The sequence below is a fragment of the Anomaloglossus baeobatrachus genome, chromosome 3 (assembly GCF_048569485.1).
Source record: "Anomaloglossus baeobatrachus isolate aAnoBae1 chromosome 3, aAnoBae1.hap1, whole genome shotgun sequence".
Classification (NCBI taxonomy): domain Eukaryota; kingdom Metazoa; phylum Chordata; class Amphibia; order Anura; family Aromobatidae; genus Anomaloglossus; species Anomaloglossus baeobatrachus.
The window spans coordinates 650,139,168-650,163,000 of record NC_134355.1 but is presented as its reverse complement, the minus strand read 5'-3'; the positions used below and the strand labels follow the sequence as shown (position 1 = coordinate 650,163,000).

At 46.3% G+C, this 23,833-nt stretch overlaps 1 protein-coding gene across 1 annotated transcript in view; it reads right to left on the bottom strand.

The window, feature by feature from the left end:
• LOC142297355 (astacin-like metalloendopeptidase) overlaps window positions 1-23,833 on the bottom strand; it is a 46,494-nt gene that overhangs the window by 10,680 nt on the left and 11,981 nt on the right. Inside the window, exons 6-12 of the mRNA XM_075341586.1 lie at window positions 21,046-21,224; window positions 17,675-17,759; window positions 17,223-17,350; window positions 12,338-12,447; window positions 11,733-11,958; window positions 11,449-11,567; window positions 5,240-5,468 (exon numbers count right to left, since the gene is read on the bottom strand). Coding sequence (XP_075197701.1) covers window positions 5,240-5,468; window positions 11,449-11,567; window positions 11,733-11,958; window positions 12,338-12,447; window positions 17,223-17,350; window positions 17,675-17,759; window positions 21,046-21,224 — 1,076 coding nt within the window. The remainder of the gene's footprint in view (window positions 1-5,239; window positions 5,469-11,448; window positions 11,568-11,732; window positions 11,959-12,337; window positions 12,448-17,222; window positions 17,351-17,674; window positions 17,760-21,045; window positions 21,225-23,833) is intronic.

The following is a 23,833-nucleotide window of genomic DNA, read 5'->3' as shown; positions in this document are numbered from 1 at the left end:
GGAGAGCGGAGAAGATCTGGCCGCCGCTGCAGAGCCGGGTAAAGAGAGTGACACCCCCAGCCGGCGGAGCCCGGATTGCCCGGTGGGGTTCCTGCCCGGTCCTCCTGCAGGCGCGCGTGCCACGACCGCAGCTCCGATACCAGCACCCTGCAGCAAGACAGCGACCACCAGAACACCGGAGATGCAACTGAGGGGTGAGTCATTTAATGCCCCTGCTGGCGCGAGAGCCCCAACCCCCGCTGCCATGCCCGCGGTCCCTGGAGAGACGCCCGACACGGCGACGCCGATCCGGGCCGCAGCTACGCCAGGTGCGGCCCGCCAAGATCTCACCGCAGCAGCGACTCCAACCCAGGCCGCCGCCATGCCAGGCGCGGCCCGCCAAGACAAGGAGGCAGCCCCAGAAGAGCCAGAGTGGCACCGTATGGCTGGTAACCCCCTGCAAGCCAGCAGCCTCGCGCCAGCCAGTAACCCTATGCAAGCCAGCAGCACTACCTCAGAGCAGGCCCAGGACGCAGCATCTTGCAGCAGGCCTGCTACAGCCACGCAGGAGACGCAGACTGTGCTGACCGCTGTCTACCTGCTGCCAGGTGGGGAGCTGGAGAAGAATCCCTACATGTAAAGAAGTAAGAAGCAGCTGAACTGTACATAGCCCCTCATTCTTTTCGAAGATGACACCCTTTCCTACTGTACTGCCCCTGATGCTTTTTGAAGACGTCACCCCCCATGTTATGTGCTACCGGGCCACTGAACTGGAATGTGGGCCCCGGTGAAAGTGTATGTGTTATGTCCTACCAGGCCACTGGACTTAGTGGCTGGTATGTTGTTTATGTGTCCTATGTAACCAGGCCATTGGACTTAATGGCTGGTTGATTGTCCCATTATTGTCTGATGGAAAGAAACGAACTGCCGGGCTACTGGACTTGTAGTAGCCAAAAATGTAATTAGTTGCACCCGTTGTGCCCCCTACCAGAATTATGGGGGATTTGCCTGAACCGTGCAATGGACTGGAAGTGCACACTTAGAGTTTTCTTTATAAGAAGTTCGCAACGTTCACTGATATGTGCCTCCCATAAAGGGAAGAAATGTTTTATTGTTTTATGTTTTGCATAACAAAAATTTTGCAGTTTCTCCACATGTTTTTGTTGTTTTTCAGCCCGAGGACGTGCTGGGATTTGCTGTGGGGGAGTGTGGCGCCCCTGAGGCTTCCGTCGCCACAGGTCATTGCACCCCATCAGCGGTGTGATGCCCCATTCTGGGAGAGGAAGAGAGTGAACTCCGGTCCCCTGGTAAATCCACACTACACCCATTGCTGGGGACACACAGGACCAGGGAAAGTGGCAGGCAACCCTCCCATGCTGCATGCTGAGAGGGGCTGTAAGACCCATCCCTGCTCCCATAGGGTGGTAGCTTAGCAACTGGGGAGGTGGGAGGAGCCACCAGAGAGCAGATAGAGAAAGGAAGGTCAAGTTAGTTTCAGTTTACCTCAGGGAGTGAGAGAAGCAGCATGTAGTTGGAGGAGAAGAACGGGAGAAAGGAGGGAGGAGGAGGCCTGCTGAGGCAGGCAAGGAGGAGAAAGGAAAGAAAGAAAGAAAGGGTCGCAGGGCCGCGGGTAGTCCTGTAGGTACCACGAGCTGTCCTTGTTGGGTACCGAAGCCGAGGGCCCAGAGGCGCTACGAGTAGCTGCAGGCTGCGGTGGCCTGGTCCACAGTGACATCGGTGGAGTGATTAGCTGCGACAGGGGACGGTCCCTAGAGACTGGAGGAGTGAAAAGACAATCTCCAGACAGTAAAAACCGAGGCCCAGGGAATTGCAAGCTCCCAGGGCCAGAACCCAGAGCAGACCTTCAGAAAAGGGGTAATCAGCCGACAGGTGACCCCCCAGCCTGGAGGCTGTAATGGAGGCCAAGCCAAGTCCATCTAACTAAGGCAAGGCTAGTGAAGACAGCAGAGAAAGAGACACTAAGAGAGAGGGTACCGGATTTCACACTCTGAATCACCCAGAAGACGGAGGTCCCTGACAGCGGTCCCAGCAGTCCAAGGGTTCTGCCTGCCCTGACAAGAACTGTGAGTAAAAGAACTTGAACTGCACCTCTGAAGTTGCCTCAGTTATTTCATCTGCATAGACATTTACAAGCACCAACTGTGCCCCGGGCATTGCTCCACCTGTGGGGAGCAGTACTACCATTGCTGCCATAATATCATCCCGGAGGCCTCACACAGCAGCGGCGGCTTATTAGCCGCATACCACAGGTGGCGTCACGAACACAAACTTTAACTTAAGCCACTTATTCTACTGACACCCACCAGGGCCACGGAGCCGGGCCCAGCCACCACTGACTACCACCGGACTAGTCCGGCCCGGCACCGAGTGTCCCATAGCCCTGGGGTGGGCGAGTCACATACCATAGGTGGCGTCACGAACACAAACTTAAAGTCATCAGCCACATATTCTACTGACACCCACCAGGGCCACGGAGCCGGGCCCAGCCACCACTGACTACCACCGGACTAGTCCGGCCCAGCACCGGGTGTCCCATAGCCCTGGGGTGGGCGAGTCAGATCATCATCATAAATGAGACTAGTCTTGGTGTCTCGCTGCTTTAGGACCTGTAAATCACCTGGAGCAGCTTTGGAAAAAGCTAACTGGAGACCATAGATACTTGTTTGGTGCCGCCCAAGGCCGGCTTCTACCAGCAATTAACAGGTCTCCTGCATTGGGAGAAGCCATCTGAGGATGCCACTGAGTGTCAGGACTCCGGCTATTCTGATTTCCTTTTAGGTATTTTTGTCCTCTTCCAAGATGGCGTCCTATGCTTCATTCCTCTCCATGTGTTTTATGCCCTCCTGCCTTTATAAACCCCAGTCCAGCCTATAGTCCTCCCCTTGAGTATTCTGCCTGGTTTAATGCTCCTAGTGGCTTCTCAAGTTCCTACTCCAGCAATTCCTGTGTGACACTCCTGTTACTGATCATCAGAGGTTCTTCTATCTTCACCTTCTGCCATATTGCCTACTGCTTTCAGCTGCTGTTGCCTTGTCCTCTGCTGCGGTTCTTGCTTGACCTGCTTCTGCTGACACGTAAGCTGGTTTGCAGAAATAAGAGCTCTGTCACTTTCATGTTTATATAGATGCAGTAGCAGAGCACCGGACTGTTCTGAACTTTAGTACACTGCTCTACATCCGGTTCTGGACTTTAGTAAACTGCTCTGCATTAGGTTCTGGACTTTAGTAAACTGCTCTACATCAGGCTCTGGACTTTCAGAGATTTCCTTACAGAGCTTTAAAGACTGTACTGCTAATTGCATAATCCTGTGAGGTTTTCAAGAGACTTTCCTTAAGGTACCGTCACACTAAGCAACATCGCTGCTGAGGCACGACTTGCTAGCGATGTTGCTGTGTGTGACATCCAGCAACAACCTGGCCCCTGCTGTGAGGTCGCTGGTTGTTGCTGAATGTCCTGGACCATTTTTTAGTTGTTGCTTTCCCTCTGTGAAGCACACATCGCTGTGTGTGACAGCGAGACAGCAACAACTGAATGTGCAGGGAGCAGGAGCCGGCTTCTGCGGACGCTGGTAACCAATGTAAATATCAGGTAACCAAGAAGCCCTTTCCCTGGTTGCCCGATATTTACCTTCGTTACCAGCGTCCGCCGCTCTCACGCTGTCAGTGCCGGCTCCCTGCACACATAGCCAGACTACACATCGGGTAATTAACCCGATGTGTACTCTGGCTGGGAGTGCAGGGAGCCAGCGCTAAGCGGTGTGCGCTGGTAACCAAGGTAAATATCGGGTTGGTTACCCGATATTTACCTTAGTTACCAAGCGCAGCATGCTTCCACGCGTCGCTGCTGGCTGGGGGCTGGTCACTGGTTGCTGGTGAGATCTGCCTGTGTGACAGCTCACCAGCAACCCGTGTAGCGACGCTCCAGCGATCCCTGCCAGGTCAGGTTGCTGGTGGGATCGCTGGAGCGTCGCTTAGTGTGACAGTACCTTTTAGGCTTCACTTGATATTTTCCCTGTGTGTTTATGGACTTGATTGTTTTCCTCTGCACTTAGGTTGTTATCACCGTGTGTTACAATACAAGCTTTATCACCTATAAACTGGGTTCAGTTGTGTCTTTGTTCCACCCAATAAGATTCCTGAGTTATGCATTATAATTATTACACTGAGCTAGTTTCATTTCGGGCTGTGGTCTCCAACTGGATCTTCTAACTAAATTTTCACTGAAATGCCCATAGTTTGGGCTGCATGAATCAGCCACCAGCTTTCCTTTAGAGACTTAAAATCTTAATTTGATTGTTTCCAGACTATCATAAAAACTGGCCAGGAAAAGATAATTGTTTATTGCAGATATTGATCAATCATGATGTCAGAAAAATTATCAGTGAGAGGGCTATGTTTTTTGAATAATTTTAAATAAATTTGGCAAATTTTTCCAACTATTAAAGAAGTACTTTAGCGCCAATTGCTTCTCATCTGGAGGTGAGTGCTGCCTAGGATTTCCACTTACTTGCTAAGATATGTGCGTAATCGGCTAGTATTGTGCGGATGTCCTATTTTGCACGGGACTAGCAGTTATGCAAGAGAGCAACATCATCAGCACCATTAACTTCTCGATGTGGAAGTGAGTGGTGCCAACTACTCCTTTAAAAATACTACTGGGTAATTGTGTGGCGCTTCTGAGGCTCAGTCGCCACAGGGTATTGCATCTGACTTGGGGTGGAATACTCATTCCGGGTAACAAAGAGGTTAACCACTGGTTTTCACTTACACAACACAGCAGGCATACCACGGGTGGCGCTAAAAAGCAAACTCCATCATCTCCCCTACACCGGACACCTTGCACCCTTTTTTTTTACACCGATGGGGCCACGGAGCCAGGTCAGACCAGTCACAGCAACCCCAAATACCACTGGCCCGGTGACGAGTAAGACCTGAGGCCCTGTGGGAGCATCATTTGTTTAGTTTGTAAGGAAGGTTTAAAAGAAGTAGTCTCATCATTAAAGAAAACACTTCTCCATTGGATAGGTGACAACTTGTAGGTCAGTGGGGATCTTACAACTGGTGACAAAACCTCTCCAGAGAACGCGGCTCTGAAGTGGAGCGTTGGCCTCACATTTGTGCCTCCTCTCTACTCATTATCCATGGGACTACTGGAGCTAAGGACAGATTTCTATTTCTGTCTGATAAAAATCTTTTTAAAATTACATCTTTTAGTTCTACCCAATAAATGAAACTCTTACCAAACGCAATGTTTGCAAAAAATCCATTAAACCCAGTGACGTCCGCAGTTTGCATCTGTAGCACCATTATGTTTCCAGTAGACGAGACTGGACCAGGAGGAGGATTATACAGTCCACAGAAAGTGCTCAAGATCGGGGATGTCATGAAGGGTCCATCTCTAATTATCAAATACTCTGTGGAACACGTTGGGGAAAATAATGTCCTGAAGAAATCGAATGTTAGAGTCACCTGAAAAGAGAATATAAGAGAAAAAATATATAAATGGGTCACGAAACAATGGAGTCTGGAGAGTGACATTATACAGTACATGGTGATTTTGTTTTGACTTATATACTTGCTGTCATGCCTCGAGATTCAACCCAGTAAGCCTGTGTTTTGTGGATGGCTTTCCTATTTGCAAAGCCACAGTCGGTTCAGTCTTTGTTTCCATTTTTTTTTGCCTGTTACCCTTCCTTTAATGGTGCTTTACACGCTGCGACATCGCTAACGATATATTTTCGGGGTCACGGTGTTTGCGATTTCGCTAATGACCGGATGTGCGTCACAGTGTGTGACAGCTAGGAGCGACTATCAACGATCGCAAAAACGTCAAAAATCGTTGATAGTTGACACGTCACTCCTTTTCGTAATATCGTTGGTGGTGCAAGCCGCTGGTTGTTCGTCGTTCCTGTGGCAGCACACAACGATATGTGTGACACCGCAGGAACGACGAACATCTTCTTACCTGCGTCCACCAGCAATGAGGAAGGAAGGAGGTGAGCAGGATATTCATCTCCGTCCCTCCGCTTCTATTGGATGGCTGCCGTGTGACGTCGCATGAACCGCCCCCTTAGAAAGGAGGCGGATCGCCGGCCACAGCGACGTTACAGGGAAGGTAAGTCCGTGTGACTGGTGTAAGCGATGTTGTACGCCACGGGCAGCGATTTGCCCGTGACGCACAAACGATGGGGGCGGGTACGCTTGCTAGCGATATCGATAGCGATATCGCAGCGTGTAAAGTGTCCTTTAGTCTTTTTAGGCCAGCAGATGTTTTCATTTGTTTATTTTATCGGCCCAATCACTTTTGGGTGCGGCTATTAATCTCTTCCCCTCACCGTTTTTTCCTGCTGGTGATATTCTGAAGTGGATCTTGCTTGGAAATCTAGCCATACTGGAGTTTGTTTAATCCAGTCCGTGAGAGACCATCTAGGGCTATTTTCTCTGCTGTCGCTGTTCTCCACCCTGCTCCTTTCTCCTTCTTGTAGTTTCTTCAAGAGGTAACAAATTGTTCTTTTCACTTAGTATTTGTGGTTTGTTTTAACTCACCTTGTGATCATTTTTTATCTCATCACACCTTCCCTGTTTAGATAAATTGCACTCTGCACTTTCCCTCCATTCTTTAGGAGGTAAAATAAATGCTTTATGGCCTTTCAGGTAGCCTAAGGCCAAGTAGTCTTAAGCTGGTGTCACACATAACGACGACGACAACGACGTCGCTGCTACGTCACCATTTTCTGTGACGTTGCAGCGACGTCCCGTCGCTGTCGCTGTGTGTGACATCCAGCAACGACCTGGCCCCTGCTGTGAGGTCGCCGGTCGTTGCTGAATGTCCAGCTTCATTTTTTGGTCGTCACTCTCCCGCTGTGACACACACATCGCTGTGTGTGACAGCGAGAGAGCGACGAAATGAAGCGATCAGGAGCCGGCACTGGCAGCTGCGGTAAGCTGTAACCAGCGTAAACATCGGGTAACCAAGGGAAGACCTTTCCCTGGTTATCCGATGTTTACGCTGGTTACCAGCCTCCGCTCTTGCTGCCAGTGCCGGCTCCTGCACTGTGACATGTGGCTGCAGTATGCATCGGGTAATTAACCCCATGTATACTGTAGCAAGGAGAGCAAGGAGCCAGCGCTAAGCAGTGCGCGCGGCTCCCTGCTCTCTGCACTGACATGTAGCTGCAGCACACATCGGGTTAATTAACCCGATGTGTGCTGCAGGAGAGCAAGGAGCCAGCGCTAAGCGCGGCTCCCTGCTCTCTGAACTGTGTCATGTAGCTGCAGCACACATCGGGTTAATTAACCCGATGTGTGCTGCAGGAGAGCAAGGAGCCAGCGCTAAGCGCGGCTCCCTGCTCTCTGAACATGTAGCACAGCGACCTTATGATCGCTGCTTCTGCTGTGTTTGACAGCTAAGCAGCGATCATAACAGCGACTTACAAGGTCGCTGTTACGTCACCGAAAATGGTGACGTAACAGCGACGTCGTTGTCGCTGTCGTTTAGTGTGACACCAGCTTTAGTCTGTGGTTAGGGCTTTTCCAGTTTCCAAAGGGGACTGCGGGACCAAGAACCTTAGTCTACACAGGATCCATCTGGGTCATTTGCAGTCTTTTAGTGTTCAACCTATTTTCCCGTGTGAGTTCTTACTCAATCATAACACTTGCTTAGGCCCGTTTCACACGTCAGTGAAAAACACTGACATTCTTCACTGATGTGTAAAACATGCACATGTCCCTCCGTGTTCCTCGATTCACGGCACACGTGGGTTGTCCATGTGCAATCCGTGATCCCGTGATCCCGTGATTGCATATGGACATTACTCACCTGCCTTCACGGCTGCTGTCCATGGTGCTGATCTCCTCGGGTCTGCAGCGTCCGCCCACCGCTCTCAGCACCTACTTCCTGGTCGGGTTTTCCTGCTCTCATGAATATTCATGAGCCAGGGAGGAGCTGCCGAGACCAGAGGCTGCAGAGCGAATCGCAGGCAAGGTAAGTTGAAAATTTGTAATATTTAATATGATTTTCTTGTACGTGTTTCACTGATCACACACGGATCACACCCTAGTGTGGTCCGTGGGTCATCAGTGATGCCAGACAAAAACTGACATGTCTCCGTGCAGAATCACGGCCAAGGGTGCACGCTGCACGGAGACACGTTCAGTGAAAAATCACTGATGTGTGAGCATGTCGCGGGCGGAGGAGGAGGACGCTGCGCTCACCACGCTCGGGTCCGGCATTGCTACTGCTTCGCTGCTTGGTGGCTCGAGCGGTAGGCCAGATCCGGGGACTCGAGCGGCGCTCCTCGCCCGTGAGTGAAAAGGGGAATGGTTTTGGGGATTTATTGTCCGTGACGCCACCCACGGTTGTGGTGAGGTTGTGACACCACCGCTGCTCTGGACGGGGATCCCGGGAGCGATGACAGGGAGCAGCACAGTTGTTGTTTTCCCCTCCATGGGTAAGGGGGTTGGTTGTCCCGGGGCCCGGTGAGGGAGGGATGGGTGGCAGGCGGGTTACGGGGCCTGGCGAGGTGCAGGGTCGCGGGGGCAGCGCGGTGCCGCACGGCACAGTAGTACTCACTCAGCCAATGATGAATGCAAAGTCCTTGGTAAAACACACGGCTGGATGGATGGGGCCCACTGACAGCTGCGGTGGTTTCTGCTCCCGGTAGGTTGGCGATGACTGCCTTTCCCTGCACCTGTAGAATGTTTTGGTACTGATGTCTTCCCACCGGTAACCCGCTCCCCAGCTTGGATGGATGCTGAGGGAGCCCCTTTTGCCCGCAGGCTCTGGCCCTGGGAACTGTAGTCTTGGCGGTGACTGTGTTTCCCTTTTACGGTGTGAGCTGTTGCCTTCAATCGGGTCTTGACTGCTGGGAAACCCCGGAGGTTCCCTTCGCTAACTGATTTGACCAGTTTTACGGCGACTCCTAGCCTGGTCGGGGTCCGTAAGTCCTGCCGAATGGTGCTGGCTTCTCTTTGCTCCCCGATCCGGTACCGGCGGGCCACCGCCCGTCCCCGGCCCTTACGGTTCACTCCAATCGGCCTCTCCTGCAGACGGTCACCACCGTCTGCCAACCTTGCTGTATGTGCCCGGGCCATGTACCCGGACACGGTCAGTCTGCTCCTTTACCACTTCACTCTCAAAACTAATCTGACTGCTCTCTCTTCCTTTTCCCGCCTCCAGGACTGTGAACTCCTCGGCGGGTGGGGCCAACCACCTGGCTCCACCCCCTGGTGTGGACATCAGCCCCTGGAGGGAGGCAACAAGAATTTTTGTCTGACTTCGATGTGCCTAGCCGGGGTGTGGGGTGTGTTGGTGTAGTACCTGTGACGACCTGGCTTGTCCAGGGTGCCACAAGCAGACCCATTGATTATAATAGGTCTGCGTATGTCAGTGATTCTGGTACGTAGAAAAAAAAGCACAAACGTACCAGAATCACTGACGTGTGAAAGGGGCCTTAAAGAGACAGGCCCGGACTAATTAAGAATGGCGTTTCATACATTAATAAGAGCTGTGTAGGAATAAGAAATGACAAATTCATTAAGACGTGCATACCACTTAATGAATTGGCACAGCTTATTAGTGTCATGCACGATCGTGCACCTCTCTGGAAATGTTATTGCAGTCAGAATTGTTGAACTTATCAATTTGATGAGCATAGCTACTCCCCATCCTGTTACGGCTACTTCTCCACTCCACCCATTTTGGTTGACCTGCTTAAACTGGTGGGAAAACTGCAAAATTTGCAACATTTTTGAGCAACTCTGAATTACGCAAAAATTTAGCAACTTTAAAAGTTATTTTGTTTCAGTTTTATGGCAGAAAACAAAAAAACACTTTGATTAATACCCCTCTCCCCCCCAATTAAAAATTGTGCATGTCTCATATGATGCTCTGCTTGTTTGGCTATAAGTCTTGTTTTTTTCTGCAGGCATCTCTGAATTCTGTACAGGATTGACAGGCTGCTTCTTTACAAGTGCATATTGCCAACTTCTGAGATGTTGCCATTTGCAGTTAAAGACGGGCAGATTTAGTAAAACTGTCAGACGGAGAACTGGCCTCTTGTGTTCTATATTGGTGTTGAAAAATGAAAGCCATGCTGTGATTATTTGTTATGGACAACAAGACCAGTTTTTAATTTACAGAGTTTTCCTAAATCTTCATTAGTGTGCCACCTTTTGTTTGGCTTCACCAAATTATTGGGCAAAGTGCCATTGTAGGCTGAAGAAGCCGAATAATGCACAGGAGATGTTTGCTGTCAGAATATCTTGCATATTATCTCTGCATATATGTGAAGGATGGTACGGACGCCGGGCTGTGAGGGCTCCGCACTCCTTTGCCAGAGAAAGCCAGTGCTTTCAGACTGCTTCAGGCTGAGTATGCGACACTTACTGTACTCTTCATCTCAGCATCCATCACCCCACAGCCGGTCGCCATCTTAGATGTATTACATAGATACACGATACCGGAGAACTTATGGCAACATAACTGTAAACATTTATTTAACTCTTCCACCTTCACGAAAGACATGGCCACCACACATCTAATGCTGCCGTTTCCTGTGGTACTTTGACTGGCCTATCCTGCTGCCTGGGACCTAGTCTTCCAGCTGCTGGGCCTAAGCCTCTGCTTCCCCACTGGTCTTCTCTCCACAACTACCCACGGTCCACTCACTGCCTCGGACAGCTTCCAGTCCCTCGACATCCCTAGTCCCATCTCAAGGAACTCTCTCCCGGGCACATCTGTCTAGTCCCTCTACATTTCTAAGCCCATCCCAAACTGCACCATAGGCTCTAAACCCTTGGATTATACCTCCGGATTTCCCTACGGGCCCAAGTTACAACGTGCCATCCACACTCCAGGAACCCCACTGCAGAACTGATCTCTTTCCGGCTTGCCTCTACAGTTAACCCCCCTGGCTATCTTTCACTCCTCCCACCTTTGCTCTCAGCTCCATCAATACCCAGGAAGAACCCAATGCTACTATACTTAGTTAATATACATTAAGCAATATAATTACTAAAAAGCACACATTATGCTATAGTCAGCACTTCCTACATCTCTTTATAAACCACAACCATATTTATAGTACATTCTGTACAAAACACATCAGATACCATGTAAACACCGTAGGAATGGGGGTAATCTGATCATCTCCTACATGTGCACAATTTACAAGAGCCATCTTGGAAGCTTCTAAAGAAAGTGAATATATCAGACTCTTCTAAAAACTGGAACTTCCCCAGCAAACTCCTATCACTTAATTTACATTTGGAGGTGGAAAAGTCAGTAAACTATTACAGTAAGTATGGAGCGGATTCTTGAATAGTATAATATGGGGGAACAACAATATTCCTTACACTGAACATGTCCCATAGAAGACTAGATGATAAAACGGAAGTATCAAGTGGATGACAAGCAAATGTCCATAATACGGGAGATGAAATGTCTTACCTTGTTTCCTACGGGTGCTATTATACTGTAGAAAATGTTCAGACTGGGAGGATACATATTAGGAAACAATGGAGATGTCAGCGGCACAGTAGTTGACACAAAGGTTCCTCCGTACCTCACTAGATGAAAAGAACATAAGAGTGGTCACTAGGCTTGCTCTAAATTCATATGATCATAGTACTAAAAAATCATTGCTAGCTCTTTCCATCAGTACAATCATATGCTACCACAAAAGATGACCATCAATAATAATGAGGTTGATTGCAACAGTCAAATTCCATTACCTGATTGGTAGGAACCGCTAAATGCAATCTTAGCTGATGGCTGGTTGGTAACGATCTCCACCAGCATGAAAAATCCACTTGAAATCAGAGGTGGCAGTATTATTTTTCCACATATGTTGTTCACCAGGACAGGGGATGATTTGGTATTCCCATCATAGATCTTTATGTAGGCATCATTACAGTTTGAGGATGATGGGATGTTAATATTATCGAGCTGCAATTGAACCTGGGATGAAAGCAAAAATAGCAACCATGTAAGATACCGCAAGGGTAAGTTTTGACATACTGTATCTATCAGGAAGTGACCTCGATGTTGTTGGCAAGAATATCATTGCATGCAATGCTTTTCTTGCCATCAACCAAAGGAGGACCCAGATCATCCATAGTTTGTCAGTTGTAATATATATATATATATAAACCGATGTAATATATAGCTGTACTTCTCTTGCAATAGCTAGGACATGAGTTGACACTGATCCTAAACCCTCAGCTGTTAGTCAATATGGTGGTTTTTTACAAAAGGATTTGGCTTCAAATGTAAGGCCAAAGTTGAAAAAAACCTTTTATTAAAAGTAAAATTAGGAAATATGTAATACATACAGTACCTTTTGTGAATTCTGGAAGAGATAAAGGCAATTGGATCCACCTTGGTTTGTTGAGGTAGGACTAAAGGTAAAAGTTCCCGATAACTCCACAAACTTTCTTCTGCACAAATCTGAAATAAAATATTTTACAGGTTATTAAAACATGATAAATCTTGACATACACATATCAAAGCTCCTAGCCTGGGGAGAAACCACAAATGTGTGGCTCTATCCTTCAAGTCTCACATCCAAGCCTTCTTCACCTCATGCTGACTACAACTCAAAAATATTTCCCGGAATTGTGCATTCCTTAACGAAGAATCAGCAAAAACACTAATGCATACCCCATTATCTCCCGTCTCGACTACTGCAACCTCCTGCTCTCTGGCCTCCCTGCTAACACTCTTGCACCTCTCTAATCTATCCTAAACTCTGCGGCCCGATTAATTCACCTCTCCCCTCTCTATTCCCCAGCCTCTCCTCTCTGCCAATCCCATCACTGGCTTCCCATTGCCCAAAGACTCCAGCTCAAAACCCTAACCATGACATATAAAGCCATCCACAACCTGTCTCCTCCATACATCTGCGACCTAGTCTCCCAGTACCTACCTACACGCAACCTCAGATCCTCACGAGATCTCCTTCTCTACTCCCCTCTTATCTCAACTTCCCACAATCGCATACAAGATTTCTCCTGCGACTCCCCCATACTCCGGAATGCTCTCTCCAGCACATCAAACTCTCAGCTACCGTGAAAAGCTTCAAAAGGAACCTGAAGATCCACCTCTTATGACAAGCCTACAACGTACAATAACCCTCAGACCAGTACACCACTGTGCAACCAGCTCTGTCCTCACTTACTGCATCCTCCCCCATCCCCTGTAGACTATCAGCCCTCGGGAGCAGGGTCCTCTATCCTCCTGTACCAGTCTGTGCCTTGTATTGTTGTACTTGTTTTTATGTATACCCTTTTCATTTGTAAAGCGCCATGGAATAAATGGCACTATAATATTAAAAAATAAAAATAATAAATGAGAGTATAAACAACACAGCAGAGTTACCCAGCTACTGCTTTTTGAGTTAATACAATTCACTGCCTGTTTTATCACAGGAGTGAGTGTTTCTACCTGTCACCAGCCTTTTGGACTTATCGTAAACCAAGTCAGTAACATAAAGGCTCAGGGGTAGAGATTAGCAGACCAGTTGACGTTCGGGTTTGGCACGTTCCGATGGACTTTAGCTAAAGTTCAGTTAGGGACCCATACTTGACTTGAACCCCATTGGAAGTCACTTATTGAAAAGTTTGGCTCGCCGCCAACTTACAGCCAGCCATAAACAGAATACTTCCAGGGGAGGGAGAGCAGGGTTTTGTTGCTTTTAGTGCACACTACATAAAATATTTCTGATTTTAACTTCAGGGCAAGCCATTCAAATACTGTAAGTGGCTCGCACTGGGTCGAACATGGAGTGTACCCAAACACACCGATGTTCAATCAAGTGGTTAGCATGCGTAAAGCACCTGAACTTTAAACTTATTGCTTTTTTTTTGTAAAGTCTGTGTTCAGTAAGAACTACAAACTTTATTGTTTGGTTTTGCTCATCTCTACTCAGGGCTAAGAGCATCTACACCCCTGACTTGATTTATGATGACCTCAGTAGGCTGCTGTCATGGCAGAAACACTCACTCCTGTGATAAAACAGACTGGGAAATGTGTTACCTAAAAAAGTAGGAGCTGCTATGTCATCTGTAACCTCACTTATCATAAGTGACTTGTGGTTCCTTCCTTGGTCATGAGTTTTGGTATGTGCTAACCATGAACTGGAGCAGCTGTGTATGGTAGGACATGGCAAATAACACAGTACATATCAGGGGCACATTTGTAATATCTTAACACAGGAACATTTTTCAATTAACACATCCAATTTTTTTTATACTTATTATTAGTCCAAGTCCTATAAATGAAAAACTATTTTGTTCCTGGGACAACCCCTTTAAGTCACAGGTGGTCGGCAATAAAATAATATTTCTAAAAACTTGAAGGCAGACATGCACCCTGTGAGAGACTAGAAGCCATTTTGTATTCTATAGAAACCATCTTGTCTTATAACTGAAAGATGTCATAGGGCTCAGCTTACACTAATGGGCAGGAAAGTTTCACATTTCTGCACACACCCCTGCGGCTCTTATTGATGCATGGTAATTTCTTTGTGTGAGGTACTATATAAACTGGTCACATGATGTAATAAAGCAGAAACTGTCAGTACACCACAGATGGTGTGTGCTGTATTGATTTCTCCAAGCACTTGTAAAATAAATCTTCAGAATTTGGAGTTCCAAAGGCAAAAAAGTAGAGTATTTCACTCACAACCCCTTGAAGGCTAAAGGCAACATATGGCTTCAAGTCCAAGTTATGGAACAATGGTTATATTTGTTTGATAACAAACAGTTAGTATAGGTTTAATGAAAGTGAAATAAAAAATAGTAAGTGAATAAATCTGTTGTCGTCCGTCAACTACCAAGATTCTGCATGTTTGGAATATTATTCTAATAAAGAAGGAAGAAAACTTTTTGATAATGCTCATGTTTATCTCGGCAGTCTATGGTATTATTTTGTAATGGGTTGTGCTACTATTTGTACTATTCATGTAATAACAACATGATATGGCTTCCTTATCAATGAAAAGATGGATATGCAAAACAAAAAATATAATTACATAGAAATAAAGTGCTTTGAAAAAGTATTTATACCCGTGATTTCCACATTTTTTCACATACGTTCAAAAACGTAAATGCATTTTATTGTGATTTTATGTGATATACCAACACTAAGTGGAAGTATCTGTGAAGTGTAAAGGAGATTACATCTGGTTTCCTAAATATTTTAAAAGTATAAATCTGAAATTGTGATGTGCATTTGTATTCAGCCCCCGTGAGTGAATACTTTGTAGGACCACCTTTTGCTGCAAATACTGCTGCAGGTCTTCTGGGGGATGTCTCTACCAGCTTTGCACACCTAAAGTCTGAAATTTTTACTCATTATTCTTTGCTAAATAGCTCCTGCTCAGTGAGATTGGATTGTAGATCTGTGAGCAGCAATTTTCAAGTCTTGTCACAGATTCTCAATAACATTTCAGTCCGGACTGTGACTGGGCCATTCACACACAGGAATATGCTTTGATGTAAAGCATCCATTGTAGCTCTGGCAGGATGTTTAGGGTTATTGTCCTGCTGGAAGGTGAACCTACAGCCCAGTCTCAAGTCTTGCAGCCGCTGAAAAGTTTTCCTCCAGGATTGCCCTGTATTTAGCATCATACATGTTCCATTCAACTCTGACCAGCTTCCCTGCCCTGCTGAAGAAAAATCTCCCCATAGCAGGATGCTGCCACCACCATGTGTGACTGTGGGGATTGTGTTTTCACGGTTATGTGCAGTGTTAGTTTTTTGTGTGATTTGCTCCTCCTGCACCTGTGACGCTTCCACTTTAGTGGGGGTTTAGCTGTATCCTGGTAGAGTACTAGTTTTTGGCCAGGGCGATGTACACACTGCAACCCATCTTGCTGTAAGTAATACTTAATTTTTGGAGGATATTTTCCTCTTTTTGTTGCTATATTTATATTTAGTGTAGGGACCTATAAGCATGAGGTTCCGTGACGCGGGTTGTAGGCTTACGTTTTTATGGCCATAAATACCAACAAAAACCTCATATTTATTTTTTTGGACAGGATACAGCCAGGCCCCTTTCTGTTGGGCCTTGCACTGTAGAGTGTCTGTCCGTGCATGATACATAGTGGGGTACGGCTTGGCAGCCCGCCTGATCTAATAGTATGGGCGTCACCTAATAGGCTGCGGGTTTGTGACTGTGTTATCTGCATGTGTGAACAGCACTCTATGCAAGCCACTAGTGTGCAGTTTTATCATCTAGCAATCGCCCTCCTCCATTCCATGGAGGTGTGTGTGTGATTTGCTCCTCCTGCCCCTGTGACGCTTCCACTTTAGTGGGGGTTTAGCTGTATCCTGCTAGAGTACTAGTTTTTGGCCAGGGCGATGTACACACTGCAGCCCATCTTGCTGTAAGTAATACTTAATTTTTGGAGGATATTTTCCTCTTTTTGTTGCTATGTTTATGTGCAGTGTTAGGCGGGCTTTGCACACTACGACATCGCAGCCCGATGCTGCGATGCCGAGTGCGATAGTGCCCGCCCCCGTCGCAGCAGCGATATGTGGTGATAGCTGGCGTAGCGAAAGTTATCGCTATGCCAGCTTAACACACACACTCACCTGCCGTGCGACGTCCCTGTGGCCGGCGACCCGCCTCCTTGTTAAGGGGGCGGGTCGTGCGGCGTCACTGCGACGTCACACGGCAGGCAGCCAATCAGAGCGAAGGGGCGGAGATGAGCAGGATGTAAACATCCTGCCCACCTCCTTCCTTCCGCATATCCTACGGAAGCCGCAGTGAGGCCGGTAGGAGACGTACCTCGCTCCTGCGACTTCACACACAGCGATGTGTGATGCCGCAGGAGCGAGGAACAACATCGGACCGTCGCGTCAGCGTAATCATGGATTACGCCGACGCTGCACCGATGATACGATTACGACGCTTTTGCGCTCGTTAATCGTATCATCCAGCCTTTACACACTGCGATGTCGCATGCGATGCCGGAAGTGCGTCATTTTCAATTTGACCCCACCGACATCGCACCTGCGATGTCGCAGTGTGCAAAGTGCCCCTTAGTTTTATACCAAACATAGCGTTTTACATTTAACCCAAAAAGTTCCATTTTTGTCTTATTTGACCAGAGCACCTTCTTCTACAAGACATGTAACCTGTGGGAGAAGGTGCTCTGGTCAGATGAGACCATAGTAAAATGCTAGTTTATGAAATTAAGATGAAATAAAAGCACTTACTGCAATTATAGACCGTATTAACTTTGCCCACATCAAAATTATTCATTGCTACAGACTGTCCCAGAGGCATGTTATGGTCAATCTTAGCCACCATCGATGGCTGTCCGGGTACATTGCTGTAATCTCCCCTGTAGAAGTTGAACATGGTTAGATTCAAGTAACGTAACATGGATTAATTTATTTGTGATGATATTTTGTTAAGCTGGGAAACAAATAAAGATATCATCATATGGAAGTTTCCAAGACTCAAATTCCCTCGCTTACTACAATATACAGAATTGAGCGATAGTCCACTTGGTTAGAAGTAGAAAGCAATAAGATCTAATTGTACCATTTTAGTTTTGTAAATATATAATCATGAAGGTGAATCACAATCCCCTCTAATTGAAGAGAGCTATATAATCCGTCTGGTCAGACTCTACAGCAAGCGTTATGTTATGTGATCTACTTACGAGGCATAATGTAAGACGGAGTTGTAGGCGTATGGTAGGTTCATGAGGATCCCATCAGTATCAGGTATAAAATTACTGTAATCATCTGTTTGAGATAAAAAATGGAGATCTTGCTATAAAATTGACTATTTTTAGTTCTCTTTATCTTTAGTTGGTTTGGACCATAACATTACTAGTCCTTAAAGAAGACTTGTCAGAAGAATATATTCGAACCTTAGCTAAAGGCATGAGTGTAAAGCCCTTTTACATTCATACTCTGTAGTATTAAGTTAGAGATTTTTTTTAAAAAAATTCATCCTTAAATTTTTAATCTTAAGAGCAGAAAGGCAGGCACTTAACTACCAGCCACCGCTGACCTCTGGTCTTCTCTCGGTGACCGGTCTCCCTTGCATATTTGCTATCATTTCCTGGGTTTGTTTTATCAGAAGGGGCGGAACATGTGCAGAGAACTACTATTAATTTTGCACTAATCAATCCAGTGGTCTCACCAAATGATTACGGAAGGTGCTCACTGTGAATGTGCCAACCCCTCTTGATGAAATGAATCTGGGCAATGACTGTACAAAAGCAGAGGACATAGGTCACTGAGAGAAGAATAACCTGTCAATCAAAGACCAGAGCCCGGTGGTGGGCAATGGAAAAGAGGGGCAGCACACTAAAGCTGATAGTCTCAAGTGCAGCGGGGCTGTAGAAGGGTGACCGGTGCCCTGCAGCCCTCCTGAAGACGTCATGATTATTTTGTGTTTTTATGCATGGGAAATGTTTATATGTATGTGCTTCTCGGGTGCACTGTTTTCAGGCACCTCTAGGTGTCACTGCTCCTTGGTCCCGTAGCTTGGGATGGAGAGCAGAGCAGAAGCAGTTAGGCTATGTGAGCAGATTGCTTCTTTTAAATGCTGTGTTTTTGTGCACAAAAACGCACCCACAGCAAAAACACATTGCGTTTTACCACGTTTTTGGCTGCATTTTGCTGCGTTTTTGTTCCCTGCATTTTTCAATTGCATTGGATGGATGGAAAAATGCAGGAAAGAATTGACATGCTCTTTTTTTTTTTTCAGCTCAAAAACGCAGCAAAACATAACTGCACAGTGCGGAAAACAAAAATGAAATCACATGGGCTTTGCTGGGGAAGCAAAGTCATGCAGTTGTGAGCCCAAAAACGCATCGCAAAAAGGCAGCGTGCGCACATAGTCTTAAAGGTTAAATCTGCCCAGCAACAGTGAGTTGACCGTCGGGATTAGTCAGATAGGGACACTTGAGTAGAGAGAAGAAGCTGTACCTGAGGGAGGTACAGAGAGAGAAGCCCAGGGTAATATGGCCAGACCCTCAAGGTCATCCCAGGAAACCCAGATCAAGTGGACAAAGGAAACTCTTCAGTAGCCGGGTGCAGAAATAGGTACGGACTGGACCTGAAGTTGTGGGCCTTGATTCTAGTGGGATTTCCGGGAAGTAACTGACTCCACTAGGACCAGTCTAGGCGTGAGGTAACATAGACCTGGGTGAATGGGTTGGCACAGAGACAGTAGTGAAGGAACTCCGTCCGGTGGTGAAATGAATCCCTGTGGGAGGGGATGTGATTAGATCTATGTGGGACTCCATGAATTTACTAGCTGCCACTGTGGTGTTACCGGAAGAAACAGACTGTCCTATAGTAGCCGGAGAGATGTACAGGAGGAGCAGTGTGCAGGAAAAAGTGTAAAGAAACCAAACCATAACATGCCTGTAATGTTCAAGCTGTATGCCCACAGTGGATGTGCTCCACAGAAACGGTGAGAGGTGTTCCGTAAAGAAGTGATAAACGTTATCCTGGACTTTGTGTCTGAATTTGTCCTGAGGAGGAGAAGCTGCAGTGTCCCTGGTTGTGTCGCGGGAGGAGGAGGGGACGCCGCGCTCTCCCACTGCTCGGGTCCGGCTGCCGCGGCCTGCTGCTGCTCGGTGGCTCGAGCGATGGGCCGGATCCCGGGGACTCTAGCGGCGCTCCTCAACCGTGAGTGAAAGGGGTTTGGTTGTGGGGATTGTTTATTGTCCGTGACGCCACCCACGGTTGTGGTGATTAGGTGAACACCACCGCTGCTCTGGCTGGGGATCCCGGGAGTGGTGGTATGGAGCAGCCAGTTGTTGATTTGCCCCTCCGTGGGTAGGGGATTGGTGGTCCCGGGGCCCAGTGATGGGGGTTGGGATGGTGGACAGGCGGGTTATGGGGCCTGTGGAGGTGCAGGGGCGCAGGGGCAGCGCGGTGCCGCACGGCACGGAGGTACTCACTCAGCCAGTAAACACAACACAGTTCTCGGTAAACAAACGGCTGGTTGGACGGGTCCCTCAGACGGTTGCGGTGCTGTTGTTCCCTGCAGTTGACGGTGACGGTCTCTTCCCTGCACCTATGTGTAGTCTGTTGGTAGCGATGAATTTCCACCGGTAACCCGCTCCCCAGCCTGGATATGGGCCGGAGGAGCCCCACTCTTGCCCGCAGGCGCTGGCCCTGGGAAACTGGTGCCTTGGCGGTGGCGGTGTCTCCCCTTAACGGTCGGACTGTTGCCTTCAATCGGGACTTGGTTGTTGGGAGACAGTCGTCCCCTTCACTGACGGATTTGGTAAATTATGGCGACTCCTAGCCTTGCCGGGATCCGAAAGGCCCCTGCCCTGGTGCTGACTGTTCTTTGTATACCGCTCCGGTACCGCCGGGTCACCACCCGTCCACGGTCCTTTCGGCAACCTCCGAGCAATCTCTCCTGCAGACGGTCACCGCCGTCTGTCAACCTTGCTGTCTCAGTCCGGGGCACACACCCGGACCAACTTCAGGCTTCTTGCTGTCACTTTTCTCTGTCACTACTCTCACTTTCCCCCTTCCACTTCACTGTTTACTCCTTCCACTTTCAACTCTAACACTCAACTGCCTGGTTTTCCCGCCTCCAGGGCTGTGAACTCCTCGGTGGGCAGAGCCAACCGCCTGGCCCACCTCCTGGTGTGGACACCAGCCCCTGGAGGAAGGCAACAAGGGTTTTAGTTTTGACCTTGGTGTACCTGCAGGGAATGTGGGGTGCGTGTTGTGTTGTGACCTGTGACCCCTGGCTTGCCCAGGGCGTCACAGTTGCACTGTGGAGGTGGCAGGAGTGCAGCACCAAAGATGGATGCTGCCTGGAAGCAGAAGCTTGCCTCTGCCCACAACTACGACCCCCTCCACACCCCCAAAAGGGCAGGCAGTGCACTTACACTTCAAGGATGGATTTCTCAAAAATGCCCCATAATACAGCCATAAATGAACCCTTAGTTAGAATGAATTACCAAATCCTTTACATAAACAGAATCACATATTCTATAGGAGGAGCTGACATTTAGTTTACGAAAATGTTAACTGATATATAAATACTCACTTGGAGAGATATTTTGCCATAAGATATCAATATATTTGTCTCTGTCTGTCCTGGTGTGTTCATGGTAGAAGCCTAATGCGTGCATCAGTTCATGTTGTACAAGAGGGAATCTGAGACAGGTAGGCGTAATAAGACTTACTACCTGTTTACCTCCCACTTTCCCTATATATGACCAACACCTAAAAAAGAAAAACATAATTAATGACCAGATACTTTTTAGATGAAAAAGTAATAGCTTTATAATGATCCTTTTATTTATATATATATATATATATATATATATATATATATATATATATATATATATATATATATATATATAAAAATAAATAAAATGTGTGTATGTGTATATATATCCATATTTATAATTTTTATTATTATATATATTTATATAGATAAATATAAATATAAAATATACATATATGTATATATATATGTGTGTGTGTGTGTGTGTGTGTGTGTGTGTGTGCATATATATATATATATATATATATATATATACATACATATATATATATATATATATATATATATATATATATATATATATATACATACATATACATATACATATACATATACATATACATATACATATACATATATATATATATATATATATATATATATATATACAGTTAGGTCCAGAAATATTTGGACAGTGACACAATTTTCGCGAGTTGGGCTCTGCATGCCACCACATTGGATTTGAAATGAAACCTCTACAACAGAATTCAAGTGCAGATTGTAACGTTTAATTTGAAGGTTTGAACAAAAATATCTGATAGAAATTGTAGGAATTGTACACATTTCTTTACAAACACTCCACATTTTAGGAGGTCAAAAGTAATTGGACAAATAAACCAAACCCAAACAAAATATTTTTATTTTCAATATTTTGTTGCGAATCCTTTGGAGGCAATCACTGCCTTAAGTCTGGAACCCATGGACATCACCAAACGCTGGGTTTCCTCCTTCTTAATGCTTTGCCAGGCCTTTACAGCCGCAGCCTTCAGGTCTTGCTTGTTTGTGGGTCTTTCCGTCTTAAGTCTGGATTTGAGCAAGTGAAATACATGCTCAATTGGGTTAAGATCTGGTGATTGACTTGGCCATTGCAGAATGTTCCACTTTTTTGCACTCATGAACTCCTGGGTAGCTTTGGCTGTATGCTTGGGTTCATTGTCCATCTGTACTATGAAGCGCCGTCCGATCAACTTTGCGGCATTTGGCTGAATCTGGGCTGAAAGTATATCCCGGTACACTTCAGAATTCATCCGGCTACTCTTGTCTGCTGTTATGTCATCAATAAACACAAGTGACCCAGTGCCATTGAAAGCCATGCATGCCCATGCCATCACGTTGCCTCCACCATGTTTTACAGAGGATGTGGTGTGCCTTGGATCATGTGCCGTTCCCTTTCTTCGCCAAACTTTTTTCTTCCCATCATTCTGGTACAGGTTGATCTTTGTCTCATCTGTCCATAGAATACTGTTCCAGAACTGAGCTGGCTTCATGAGGTGTTTTTCAGCAAATTTAACTCTGGCCTGTCTATTTTTGGAATTGATGAATGGTTTGCATCTAGATGTGAACCCTTTGTATTTACTTTCATGGAGTCTTCTCTTTACTGTTGACTTAGAGACAGATACACCTACTTCACTGAGAGTGTTCTGGACTTCAATTGATGTTGTGAACGGGTTCTTCTTCACCAAAGAAAGTATGCGGCGATCATCCACCACTGTTGTCATCCGTGGACGCCCAGGCCTTTTTGAGTTCCCAAGCTCACCAGTCAATTCCTTTTTTCTCAGAATGTACCTGACTGTTGATTTTGCTACTCCAAGCATGTCTGATATTTCTCTGATGGATTTTTTCTTTTTTTTCAGCCTCAGGATGTTCTGTTTCACCTCAATTGAGAGTTCCTTAGACCGCATGTTGTCTGGTCACAGCAACAGCTTCCAAATGCAAAACCACACACCTGTAATCAACCCCAGACCTTTTAACTACTTCATTGATTACATGTTAACGAGGGAGACGCCTTCAGAGTTAATTGCAGCCCTTAGAGTCCCTTGTCCAATTACTTTTGGTCCCTTGAAAAAGAGGAGGCTATGCATTACAGAGCTATGATTCCTAAACCCTTTCTCCGATTTGGATGTGAAAACTCTCATATTGCAGCTGGGAGTGTGCACTTTCAGCCCATATTATATATATAATTGTATTTCTGAACATGTTTTTGTAAACCGCTAAAATAACAAAACTTGTGTCACTGTCCAAATATTTCTGGACCTAACTGTATATATATATATATATATGTAATTTACTTATTCTCATATTTATCCGGCTTTTAATGTGTGAATAATTATATTATTTTTTAAAAGATAAATTAGTTTATTTTTGTTTTGTCGTTTGCATGATATTATTTTGGCCAGAAAAAAAACCTTCATTATTCTTCTTACTATTTATAGTTACCCCTCTATAAATCACTTGTAAGGCCACATCTGGAATATGGGATCCAGTTTTGGGCTCCACATTTTAAAAAGGACATTCAGAAGTTAGTCAGTTTAAAGGCGGCTACCTAGACTACTACAAGGAATGGAGGCCGCCCGTATGATGAGAGGTTGCTAAAGTTAGATATGTTTAGCTTAGAAAATTGATGTCTCAGAGGAGATCTCATTTATATGTATAAATACATGTGTGGTCAATACAAAGGACTGGCACGTGACTTATTCCTTCCAAAGACAATACTAAGGACCAGGGGGCACTCACTGCGAGTGGAAGAAAAGCGATTCCGACA